The sequence below is a fragment of the Brachyistius frenatus genome, unplaced genomic scaffold (genome assembly GCF_029030835.1).
Source record: "Brachyistius frenatus isolate BFR_SWC_R1_liver_20210118 unplaced genomic scaffold, ASM2903083v1 Contig_13, whole genome shotgun sequence".
In the NCBI taxonomy this organism is placed as follows: Eukaryota; Metazoa; Chordata; class Actinopteri; family Embiotocidae; genus Brachyistius; species Brachyistius frenatus.
In genome coordinates, this window is record NW_027210612.1 from 1,110,482 (window position 1) to 1,123,852 (window position 13,371).

The following is a 13,371-nucleotide window of genomic DNA, read 5'->3' on the forward strand; positions in this document are numbered from 1 at the left end:
AAGTATTACCTTCTGAATTTTGACAGTAAATAAAAGTGATGAGGAGATGCTGCTGATGTTCACAGCGGACAGTAATTTAATCGAGGGTACAAACTATTGATTTTACTTAAAACCTAATAGTATAGTATATGGCTGAACTTTGTATGAAAAAAATGTTTTAATTTGAAATGCATACAGGAAGTCGCGCATCCGGCCTCAGCCAACCATAAGAAGGGGAAACAATTAGGCTGTATCTGTATATTTGTTTTGTAGTATTAATTCAGGAATTAGTAGACAGGAAAAATGACACTGTTGTTCATGATGAATAGGATGTTCACATACTTACAGAAAGTTTCGAGGTTAAACTGGATTGTTTTTATTGATGCTAACATTACATCAACAGGCTTTTAGCTGCTAACTTTGGCGTGTTGCTCCCGGCCAGCATTTACTGCTGTTTTGGTAGGATTTGACTTTTGCAGCTGTCCATCTGACTCTGTGTATGTTGTTTTTATGCCCTTTTAGAACCAGGCCAACATTTTTGTAAGGATAAAGTAACTTTACTTTGACAAGCCGGTGACGGAGAAAAACTAAAAACAGACAGCGACAACCGGAAGAGGTCAGCTGCAAGTAATGTCCTCTGTGCAATGTAGTTTATTTAGGGCCATGATAAATCAAACCAGATAACCTAATATGAAAAGGGCAGAAAAGAGTCGCTGCAGCTTCTCAGAAGTGCTGGTGCGCAAGAAAAAAAGTCATGGCACACAAAAGAGTAAAATGTACAAGTGCTGGCACTGCTTACTGGTGAATACTGACTCACTTCGAGCGCTTTTATCACGTGAATAAATTATACGTTCAGGATCTACTGCTTGTGACCCCAAAAGCAGAAATACACCGATAACCTTACTGTGATTAGGTTTTTTTTTTCTCCATACTAATTACACTACTTTGCCTGTGAATGTGCAGTAAAAGTATCAGTTTTATGTTAATTATAAAACATTTTTAATGACTTATATTCACATTTTTCTGATATGACCATTTCCCCTCACTATTTGTCAGTCTATAGAGGGAGCCACTGTAACCTGCTGATCTACTGCAGCCGGTGAGAGAAAACCCCGGAGCTCAACCTGCCCGGTACACCCCCCCCCCCTCTTCCCCCCAGTATGTCATACAGTACGAACCGCATGGTCATCACAAGTGCTGCCTGCACTCCTCCAAACATCTGACATCCACGGCACCATTTGCACGATAACAAGCCAGCCTGCTTCGTGCAGAGTCGGATCTGCAACCAACTCAGAAACCGGAGACGTTTTCTTCAGCACGAGCAGGAGAGTTTGGGTATCCGCAGGTAATTGCAGGTATGTCGCCACGGGATGACAAAGCAAATGCATTCAAGCGTTTTATATGGCAATGAAAAGAAAAGCTGTGAGTGTTAAAAACAAGTGGGGATAAATCTGCAGTGTCACTTCTTTCTGTTGTCGTTCGCTTGTCAGTAACAAGTGTCTGTGTCTTAAAGCGAGGCTGTGATGAACAAAGCAGTATCAAGGAAAAGCACATATCGTTAACATGTGATTAGGCAGCTTGTTAAGTTGGACGTGTGTTGTGCAGACACATAATTTTAATCAACATGAGCTGTGCATGGCTGATTAACGCGTTCATTTTCCTGGCACTGACTGGCACACGAGGACATGTTTACGCACGATCTTTACGCGTATTACGCACTAATCCTTTTGGAGAAAAACAGCAGAAAAACACTTCACTTGGTTGAAGTCGCAGATTTACCTGGAGCGGTGCCAACATAAACATCACGCCAGCAGCGGGAGATGTTGGGACTCGTTAAGCAATGCCATCAATGATGTAATAACTGGTATTAAAACTTGTAGGCTTGTCAAGCAAAAATGATCTTGCACGCTCTATTCACTTGGTCCCACTGCATCTCGTTACAGTGCTTCTCCGACGCTTGGTCGACATGCTGGGGATCTGCGTGTGTCTTTGTGCGGTTTTCACACATGTTCTCTCTCAGGAGGCTGAAGAGCCCATCTCCTACACAGTGAGTGAGCCATTCCTTACCAGTTTGTGTGTAACACAAACCAGCATGTTCTTGATGATATGTACTTGTATTTACTGACTCGCATTCATTTTATATTTACTACGTGTTACATTAAAAGAGTAAAATGTGTATGATCATTTGTCCTTCACAGTGCACTGAAGGGTATGAGTATGACAGAGTCAGGGAGCAGTGCAGAGGTGAGAAATGTCAAACTGCTCTGATCATTTTTGTAGCTTTCCATGCTTAATGAGTTTATTTTCCATTTATTTCCATGTAAGTAATTAGTACTATAAGTTGAGTTGTCCTTTTACCCAAATAAAATATTTCCTGTACAGGTAATGCCTTATCTAATGTCTTTCTTTTTCTTATCTCTTTCTCTCTTCTCATACTGTTTTTCCTCTGTGTCAGATATTGATGAATGTGCCTTATTAAATGATGCCTGCAAAGGAGGAATGCAGTGTATCAACCACTTTGGTGGTTACCTCTGCCTTCCCAAAAGCGCCGTCATCTATATTAGTAAGGAGGGCGAGCAGGTGCCGCTGCCGGACCCTGTCCCTGCTGTCGCTACTGCCGTCCTACCAAACCAGCCTCAGCCCCCGCGGGTGTTTTCAGGCGGGCAGAGGGTCGCTCAGGGCAGCCGGACCATCCGCTGTACACCCGGCTTCACTGCAGATGAGCAGAACCTCTGCAGAGGTAAGATCAGCAGACCAGAAACTTTTCCCTCTCCTCTATGTTGAAATGTAAGATTCATTTTTTTGTACTGCTTTACACCAACACATGGTGTAAACACATGGTTATCTCAGGAATGGTGTTGACAAGCTCCTCAAGAGAGAAATTGGCCTCTGTCAGCAGGGTGAGAGGTGTGACCATGAAATAAGGAATGACTGCCACATTCCCTTCATGATACTTTTTTTTTTTTTTTTTTTTTTAAATCTTCCAGATTGAAGGTCTTTTTGAGGCAGATTACACCCTAAAAATGTGTTTGCAATTTGTCTCCCACTCTATTGACTGCTGTGTACTGCAGTATACTGACAGAGCTGTTGGTAGAGGTGTTTTTGTATGTCCTTGATATCAGTAGCATGCTTTTGTTGCACTTGGCCAGAAGCAGTGCTGCTGCCTAGAAGAATGTGTCTCTTGCAGAGCTATGTAGGTATTTGATAATTACTTGCTAACGACTTTAGAGGCTCAATAAGCAGAGCCCCAAAGGTGAACTGTTCATCCATCTGTCTGACAGTCATCAACAGCTAAACTATGCGTAGCTGCCAGATGTGTTGCAAGCTTCTCAGTTTTTCTCACTGTGATGTCATGTTTTCTAAACTCTTTGGTTGCTCGCAGCGTGATGTTTTTGGCCAGAGTTCAGCTTCTTTCTGAAATTCTTCTTGTTTTGGGTGGTAAAGTTCTCTGCTTCAGGGGGAAAAAAATCAAGCAGATCCTGTGATATTGTGGCAAGCTCTGTGCTCGCATACAGCCTTTACACCTACAGTAGATATTCCCTGGGCCTTGACGAAGTTGTGATTTTTGTAGCTGTGCAAGACTGTGTGGGTGTGATCTTGTGTTTGAGCGAGGCTCTTTGATCCCCTCAAATGGGGAGTGGATTAAAGTTTCATTCTTTGTCTCACTAACGCACAAACACACGATAATTGGTGCCCTTCATCACTGCTTTGTGCCACATGTCCATAGCCGTATCTGAGAGAAAGAATGTCTGATATCACCTGTAATCTCATACCTTCATGCATGTGTGGCTCTATAAATGAAATGTAAGGCAAAGTGCATCACTGTACAGTACAGAACATGTGCTCAGTGGTTGGGAACTCCTCTTGCCAATAGGCAGAGGCATGTGGTGAGTGGCTGTGCGGTGAGGTTTGCGGTCACAGAGCTCCGGTGAAAGTAACAAATTTGATTTTACACCTGGGGCAAAGATATGTGTGCGGTGCTTTATGTGTTTCTCTGAATTGGAACCCAATTAGGTTTTATTGGAGTGTAAAACATGGCAGCATATCAGTTAAAGTAACCACATAAGCGAGCTGGCATGGGTATAATACTTATTCACTGGTGTGCTGTTTGAGTGCATGGGCTAAACAAAGATAGGCTGTTGCTGTCAGTGTTATTGCTTTGAAATGACTGCAGTTTTAACAGCGAGGCATCTCGTGCTGTTAGGTGGGCGTATATATTTCTGCTGGTAGTGATATAATCTTTGTTTACATCAGTCTCTGGTTTCTCTGTCATTACCTTCAACTCGCTACAATGAGCCAATTGTTCTTGGACACAGAATTGTCTTCTTCTTTTTTTTCTTTTTTTTTTTTTTTTGCACCACAGTGGCTGTTCTGCACAGCTACGTATCTTGCTAGCAAAGGAATTCCCATTAACTTTCAATGGGGGAAACCTCAATGTATCAAATAGCGCTTACATCAAGCTCCTTCCCTGCTAACTCACCACTCTGTGGAGGAAACCTAGAGTGCAGAGTCAGGTAGGGCAAAGGGGAAGATGAAAGGCTGACACTGACTAAGTAACCGCAGAAGTGCCGGAGCACTGACCAAGCCAGGCAGCACCAACGTCATGGGTTGTGCAGCTGCTGAGCTGTTTTGGTGTCTTATTGCTGAGTGTGTGGCGAATAGTAGAGAGATCAGCAACATGCGCTGCAAAAAAAAAAGCAGCCAAATTTCCACAGAACAATTTAAATTGTAAAAAAATAAAAATAAAAAAATAGCTTCCTATGCAAAATCTCTTAAATGCACCCTTTTATGCTGATTAAAAGCAAAACAAACCACAAAATATATAATACACCTGATATTTTTCTTTTAATTGGAGCTTTAATATTCTTTCCACTGTGGATAACTATTTGCAAAGGAGCAATAAAGCCCTTTGGCCCTGAGTGGGAACGGGAGCCTAAGTGTGTGTGTGTTGTTGTAGTGACACACACTGCAGGGGAAGTTGGCGCCCTCTCTGCAACCACACAGAGAAACTATGAACCTTTACTGTATGTGTGACAGCTTAATGATGCCTCACATTTCCATGACCTCCACCCACCCTCCAAACACACACATACTCACTGTGTTTAGCGCCGCACGATGCTGACAAGTGGTTTGTTGTAGTCTTGTGTTTGCATATCAACTCTTCTTTTCAGCGGAGGTGAGATCACCTCCTGTGAGAAATGAAGGTTGTCCATCAGAAATCGTCCAATCAGTCAACAGATCTTGAGTAAAAGCGGAAAGCGCATTATTTTGTGATTCACAATTGCAGTTTAACAGAATTCGAGTGTACTTCCTCACATCTTGGACATACTAACTGCATGTTCAGTGACTTTAGGCATGTAGTGTTTGCCACAGATAATTACACTTTGTGGCTTCTGTTTTTCTTGAGTCTTGAGTTTACATACTTTAGCTGCAGCCTATTTATTTTTCATCTCTAAATTAGATACTCGTGCGCTGCAGTGTGGGACGTGACGGGACATGCCCCTCCTATTTACCTGTCTGGTTTCTTGAGGTCATGTAGGCCGTATTACCACCTACATGCCTGACTAATTTCTGCTCCGTCTGGACGCTCCTCACCTGCAGTGGCTGGAAATCTTTCTTAAAAATGTTCTGTTAAGGCCCTTAAGCCCTGTGTGACAGAGAACTTGTGTACTTTTCCAAACATAGCCGAGCACATGCAATAACATTTTTCCACACAGATGCAATGCACTTGGGAGGAATATCTCTGGAATGTCAGCGGTGGTTGTTTTTTCCGTGTGCTCCTATCTTTTGTGATGGTAGGAATTACTCACCACCTTGACAGATAAGCATCGGATCGATCCGCGAGGAGCAGGAATGCGGAGAGTGGAACAAGCGGGGAAAGCCCGGTTGCAAAGTACAACATGACACTGCCAGCAGGCTTCATGGTTTGACCTTTACAGTTAATTCTTTACAGTTCCACTTGTTGCTGTCTCATCCTGACATTTGCATCTGAGGAAACAAGCCCCAGTCTTCGTCGGTTTAAAAAGATGTGAGCGTGCGCTGCAAGTCATTTCAGCTTTTCGGGAAATTCCTTTAGATCTTATCCTGTTAGTGTTTGTTTTCCCCCAAACTCCCATCAAAGATAAGCAACACAGATTCGGAAATTGTTGTTGCTCAGAGGAGGAAGTCTTCAACACTGAGGTGAATATGATACAGGATACACCGGATGTGAAATTAAAACATTACACAGCAATTTTGTTGCTGGGTAGGAGGAAGCAGGATCAAACACAAAGCATTTGTTTGATGAAAACTGACCCATTTTGTTTAGGCTTCCTCAAACAAAAAGACACCTGAGGTCCCGGTTGAACCCTCGTATTACCAGCTAAGCTCCAGGCTTCCACCTGTTCTCACACTGATGATTTGCACTGCCCTTCACCGGTACGTGTTCACATGCAGTCGCCTCAGCGCCCTGTGATTTTACTGCCCAGCTCACTACACCTGTTACACTGCAGCTTCCGCTGGAATGACTAATGCTGCATTTTTGAGCCTTTGAATTGAAAATGCTTTCCAGGGTTGGTGCAGTTGGTCTGTGGGTTTTTGATATCAGAAACGGTTTGTTGTTGAGATAGAACAGTTGGGTGGATTGAAACGAAGAGCTGCCCTCAGACATCGTAACGATTGTAAGCTGTTAGCAGGCTGACGTTAGCATTTAGCTCAAAGCGTCACCGTGCATGGCTGTAGACTCTAAACGACCTGATTTTGTGTTGATCTATTTAATAATTTTCTCAATTCATACTAAAATAAGGATTGCTTGCACGTTATGATGTATTTTCACAATTCAAAGTTCTTTAATGTAACATGTTCATAGTTCTGTCTGACATCTTACTCTATAAAGCGGGGGACAACGCTGATGTCAATTAGTTCTTGACAGATCAGTCAACTAGCTGATATTATCTAATCCCAGATATTAGTTTATCCAGATACTGATATATATATATCTGTAAATATCTTGATCCAATACTAACAAGAAATGTCAGTGCAAAAATGACATTACATACGTTGTCCACCAGAGAGCACTGACAAATCAAACATTGTGTTTTCGCGTTGTCCGTCGATCCATCTGTCTGTATGTCGCATTCTCAGAAATGCCATGAGGAACATTATTCAAATTTGGCACAAACATTCACTTGGATTGAAGGATGAATTAATAAAATGTTGGAGGTCAAAGGTCACTCTAACCTCGCAAAACGCATTTGTGACCGTAGCTCAAGAATTCATATTCTAATTAAGAAAAAAATTATTCTGTGTCTGATAGGATAAAAATGAAGAAACCAAAAGGTCAATGGTCAACCTCAATGTGACATCATAATGTTCTGTAAAAACCCTTCCGACCATTATTGAATGCCATAACTCGGGAACAGAAGAGGAGGTTGTGACCATATTTTCACAATTGATTTGACACTAAGTTGGTGACGTTAATCTTCTCTGTGCACCATGAAACTGTGGTGACTGTATAAATCTTCTATGTTGTCAGGTTGAAGATGTGTCTGAAGCATCCACGTTTGAGAACTACAGCAATATTTTCCTTAATAGAAAATCAACGCATTACATGGAGAACCAAAAATACATTTTACAGAATGCATTCCAGCGATCCTGTGTTTTAATGGGTATACCTGGTGACAGTATTTCATCAGCTTCCTCACCCTGCCAGCGAGGACTTGAGTGTCTTTCAGTCTCTGTGAATATAATCAAACCATCATGCCGGCAGGCCTCCTTTTGGCCCATGCAGTGTTGCTGTACAGCACGCTGTTATTGCTTGTGGTTTGCTACTGGCTCCTTGCTGCCATCACATCAACAATGGCAGAGGGGGAAGCAGCTTTGCCGTGCCTCCTCGGGGTAAGTGCTTAATGTTGTTGTTATTATTCTCCCCGAGGTCGGTGCCTGTCCAACGGCCAGCTGCTTCCTCCTCTGATGTGCTTACATGTGTTGATCTTTCCGTTTACCTCATGATGGAAAAGGACACAGGGCTGCTATAAATCACTATTTTGCACTCAGCTGGGTGACAGTCACATGTGATCGCAGAATCCGTCTCTGTCGCTTTTTCTCCTTTTGTCGATTCGTAGTGCCGTGCTGTTGTTTTCAACATGTTTTCGGTGTCAAAGAGTTGTTTTAAAAGCTGTAAATGCCTGGCTACGAGCATGTCAGGTGGGCAGAGTTGACTACCCAGAGAGTTTGCTCAGCACTCCTATTTTTTTTAGCCATTTTCAGAGTAACAGGAAGGATTATTATCAGTCGGGAATGTGGCTGGCACACTGGACGGATTTTCAAGAACGTCAAGACTCTGCCCGACCTTTAGAAGAGTGTGGAACAAACTCACAAATCAGTTAGTAAATGTCAGCATGACTACAACTCCTGTTCCTCCTGAACAATGAGAGTGATGAGAGAAAGGGGAATCTTGGGAGGGGTGTGAACAACCAGAGCATGGAAATATTTAATGCCCCAATACGGATGGAAATACAGGGAATATAAGATTGGTGTATCTTGAATTCTTTGATTCCTTATCTGCTTTGTGTTTGGACTTGCTTTGAAAGGGAAACACTACCACTCCCATTTGTCCTGAGGTTGTGTTCGAGCCAGCTAGCTGCATCTCACACTGCATTGCAGAGAGAATTTTACACAAATGAAACGACGTGCAGTGCAGCGAGGGGTGATATTAAGGTATATGAGGTTAAGTAAAAGCAAGCGCTCAGGGGACGGTGCATGACATGCTGATAAATTTGACATTGTGAAATTTTATGGGCTATTAACCTCGCACGTCTTGCCCCCTGCTTTCCCAAAGATTGAATTATCCAATAATCAGAGGGAAACAGAAATGCTGTCCAACAGCAGGATGACTCCAACTGTTCTTTGGAACAGCTCCTGCTTTCCATTGCAGTGGTTCAGTGAAAACAAGACAAAATGCTCTCAAGTGATAATTACAACAAGCCCTGTCATGTCAGTATAAATCTGTAGCAAATAACACATTTTTCTGAATTCAGGCCAAACGGTTTTTAAGTCCCTGTTTCGGACACAATTTTTTTTTCTTCCCCCTAACACCCACCACACACACACACACACACACACCAAACATATACCTCTTCATAGTGTATCAGTCCATGCTGTAAAACATTAGCAGCTCTGTAAAAAGGCCATTTAATGAGCACCTCAAACAGGACACACTCCTCCGTACACACACACTCACATTCTTTGAGCTGCCGCCACTCCCGTTACTCCCCCAGCTCCCACAAGGCATTTAGAATTAATCTCCCCGAAAAGCAAGGAGTTTTCAACTCTGACATCACACATGCACACACGGTCGTAAATCTAACTTCAAATCTTAAAAAAGCCCTTTTTTGTTTAAAAAAAAAGAAGAAAAAAAAAAGGCCTCCACCCTTTCTCTTCATTCTTCCACATCTTCCACTGCTGGATAACCTTATCTCTCCCTGTGATGTTACAGCAGGCTCACTCTCTTGGAAGAAACTTGTAAGCAATGTTAAATAAATTCTATTTAAAAAAAGAAAAAAAAAAAGAAAATCGGCCCTCTGAGAACAGAGTCACTTCTCAACACACGCAACACATCATCACTTTTGATGGCTTGTTGCAGTAAAATCAGTTTTCCTGTGTAAACTATATGGACTGTACAGCATGTGGCAAACTGTGCAGACTTTATGGGACCTAAGAGCCATCCAGTGTGGGATACTCTCCCACCCCACCCACCAACACACACAAACACAAACGCTCACACACATGCAAGCACACACATGCACACAGAAACTTTTGTGGAACTTTGTATTGGCAGCTGCTTAAAGGTTTAGTGACAAAGTAGCAGTTACCACAAGATGTTCCTGTGAATGACCCTTTGGATTGCGTTCAGCACATGTGCTTTTATTTAGAGCTCTCCAAGCTTTCCTTTAAGGAGAGGGAAGATGACTCTGATTTCTCCGCACACAGAATATCATAGAAACTGCACATTTAAACAATTTACAGTTAGCCATGTGCCGTCCCTTCTTTCTTCACGCTCTCTACACCTTTCTCCGGAGAGTGTTGGAACCTGATCCAAACGCAGCTCGATTATGTTCCCCGCGGTAGCGACACCTTGTTCAATGATTTGCAAAGTCTTTCAGGTAGCCAGCACCACTCTAGTCAAACAACATTCATGCCACTGTTGGGCAAACAAATCACAGTAAAATCATTCCAAATGTGCTGGTGTAACTCTGGTTGGCAACAGTGACCAAAAACACGAGCAAATGCTGCTATCAGGAGGAGCCATCAAGTCTTGGGGCTGATATGTGACTCAGCGCTGGCTCAGGTTTTGTCCTGGATTCAATCTGAACAAAGTCATCTGCAAGTTCGGTCAAACTCGGCTGCCTGTATGAGCTGCTACTAAACCGGTCCAATAACATAACTGCTTACATCAATTGTCCACTGTTAAATCCGTCAATCCTTCTTACTATGAATCCTTTTTCGACAGACTAATTTCTGCTTAGCTACACCGGCAGCGTGGCTCCGGGAATGGCCACATTGGCCATTTTCATGATCGATTGACGTCGGATGTCTTCAATTAGGATGTTAACGGATAGATTGCGAGCCCCACACTTTGCATTTAACATTGAATATTAAATGATTTATTTGGGTTTATTACCAAAAACCTACAAAAAAATAATGGCACTGCCATTAGTTATTGTTTCGTGCTCATTTGCAAATGTTAGCACATTAATATATTAAAGTATGGTGGTAAATGTTGTAAACCTACACTTGCTAAACATTAGCGTTGTCACTGTTAACAAAGCGTTAACCTGCAGGGCTGGAAAATAAAGCTGACACCGAAGTGACAAAACTGCAGTTTCTCAAATGGCCCCTTGATGCTGGCTCCAGAAGCGAGTCAGTCCCCCAAAGACCTCCATGTTTACAGCCTGCTGCTGCTGCAAAAAAAGCTAATTTCACTGAACCACTGTACAGGAGGTGTATTTTTTTTATTTTTTTAAATAACTCACCTATTTAAATTGTGTTAAAGCTTAAAGTTATGCATAATTAAGGGAGTAGCTGCTTGAAGTGACAGGCGGGTGCCGTCACAGTTGCCAAGCTGCCTGCAGTTTTTCAGCAACCAGGCTTTGTTCGGCCGCCTCACCTTCATCCATGCAGCCGCCCGTTTTAAGATCAGCCAAGTAAAGTTGAGTGAGGCTTTGATAGCGACGGCCAGAGGTTCCAAGAACTGAGCTTCAGAACTGCTTTTCAGGAAACCTATGGGGGGGGGATGTCACGGAGGGTCCGCCCATTATTTAGTTACGGTCTGCGCCGTTAACTTGTGAGCATGCTACCACTGGGCCTCACTACAGCGTCACAGCCAGTGCGACCGTCAAGCTCTTGTGTTTATTTAATTAATCTCTGAGATGACAAAATGTGGGTTTTTATAACCAAAACCGGGGTATTGCGTAACACAGCTTTACAGTCATGTTGTTGCTGTTGTTGGGGGTTCTGACGACATCAACAGACAGGGCCTTATTTCATCAGGAATCGGGAGTCTCACACTTGAATCTACTACACTGCCAGAGGGCAGGGCATTTCCAGTCTAAATGAATCACCACATACCTCCAGGAAGTAGGCGTGGCTATGACTCATGGACTCAGTCCTGACTGTTGTCTCCTGTCTAAGTAATTGTTGACATTTATTCAAGCATTTTGCCAGTACTGTATCTATACAGGATTTCCTTTCTAGTATTTCAGCCTGTTATCAGCAAATCACCCTGTTCTTCCTTCACACGGCTAGCTAACACAATATTTGTGTAGTGCTGTCAACCTGTAACTTTCTACACGTGCAAACATGCAGCATAAAGAGGAGATTTATTTCACAAAGTTAGATGCCAATGGCCTGCTGGGTAACAGCAGCCTGGATATACTGTATTACTGACAGAGCAGTGGCGTTTTACAGTATTAGCGTTGTGACCAAGTCAGATCTTGAATCTCTGTGGATACAGTGGATGCTACGTGCCACCCCATCTGGGAAATTTAAAGTCCACATCAAGACCTGGGTTAAAAATTAAGCTAGATTTCTGCACCTCAGGTTAAATCTGGATGCTGCGTCAACACTGACAGGCGCCTTGTGATGCACCAAGTTTTTTTTTTTTTTTTTTTTTTTAATGGAGTCTTTGAGCTGTTGCAAATGGGGCAAAGTGGGATACTGCTGGAATCCGAGCCCTCGGTTTCTCTCTGGCACTTGGTGCACTTGATGCACTTTCCCAGATGCCTTTCAAGCCACATCAGAACACAGATTTTCCAGAACAACACTGCTTTTATCTTTGTCCTTTAGTAAGCGGGTCAGTGAGCCTTGTGTGTGCATTCCTCCCTTTATGCAATTTGCACCTGTTGTCTCTGAGGTGCACCTTCAGATAAGCCCTGCCTTTGTCCCCAATGTACTGAGTTCATCCTATCACTGTGCCCCCATAGAGCTGAGCACATTTCAGCCCTCTTCTCTTTCCTTCCTTTAAAGAGTGAAGACACTTAGCTTCTGTCTGCCGGTTTGTTTCATGGGCCTTTGCGCAGCGGATCAAGCCAGCTTCTCACCGCACCAGTCCCACTCGACGGTGGAGCCTGTGGGACTGGAACAGAGCACTGGAGGCACTCAGGGAAGGGTACGATCCTTTCCAGCTGAGACCACATCACGTTTAACATTTCCAGGCAAATATCAGTTCAAGATACCCGCGCAGCAGCCAGTTGGACTCACTTTGATTGACCATTGTGCGTTCTCTGTGAACAGTCGTCGTCTTAGGTGTATTGATTGCATTTAAACTCCGCAGGAGGAATAATGCAATCATGTCATCAGGAGGACAGAGTGCAACTACAGTATAAGTTTTCCATGACTATTGTTAAGCTGCGCACGTGCCAAACAATAATGCAGTAATAGCACCCTCTCTTTCCCTGTGTGTGTGGTATTGAGGATAACTGTCTGTCATGCTGTTAAACTGATGCCCAGTGGCTGTCTGCATATGATGGGTTGTGTCAGACCACCCAAGAGAACTGCTGGTGGGCCTCGGGGATGAGAGTATACACTATTGGCATATTTGTAGAGTGTGTGTGTGTGTGTGTGTGTGTGTGTGTGTGTGTGTGTGTGTGTGTGTGTGTGTGTGTGTGTGTGTGTGTGTGTGTGTGTGTGTGTGGAGGGGGGTTATAGCGAGAAAAGCCTTCTTTAAGAAGTTCTGGCAGAAAGTGTCTGTAGGATCAACATTAAACATGGAATCTTTTCACTAATGTGTCGTGTTGGACCAAGTCATCACCTCTTCATCTCAACACTGCTGATTGTATGTAGAGTGCCATTTGTGTGAGGCACTATGGATGTAAATTTGCAGGTTGAGGTTTGGGGTTTTCAAGTCTAAAAACA

At 43.2% G+C, this 13,371-nt stretch overlaps 1 protein-coding gene across 1 annotated transcript in view; it reads left to right on the forward strand.

Annotated features, from left to right (window-relative positions):
- Positions 1-13,371, forward strand: part of efemp1 (EGF containing fibulin extracellular matrix protein 1) — a 33,974-nt gene that overhangs the window by 12,674 nt on the left and 7,929 nt on the right. Inside the window, exons 4-7 of the mRNA XM_069692686.1 lie at positions 1,036-1,334; positions 1,923-2,026; positions 2,178-2,223; positions 2,435-2,719. Coding sequence (XP_069548787.1) covers positions 1,946-2,026; positions 2,178-2,223; positions 2,435-2,719 — 412 coding nt within the window. The 5' untranslated portion in view covers positions 1,036-1,334; positions 1,923-1,945. The remainder of the gene's footprint in view (positions 1-1,035; positions 1,335-1,922; positions 2,027-2,177; positions 2,224-2,434; positions 2,720-13,371) is intronic.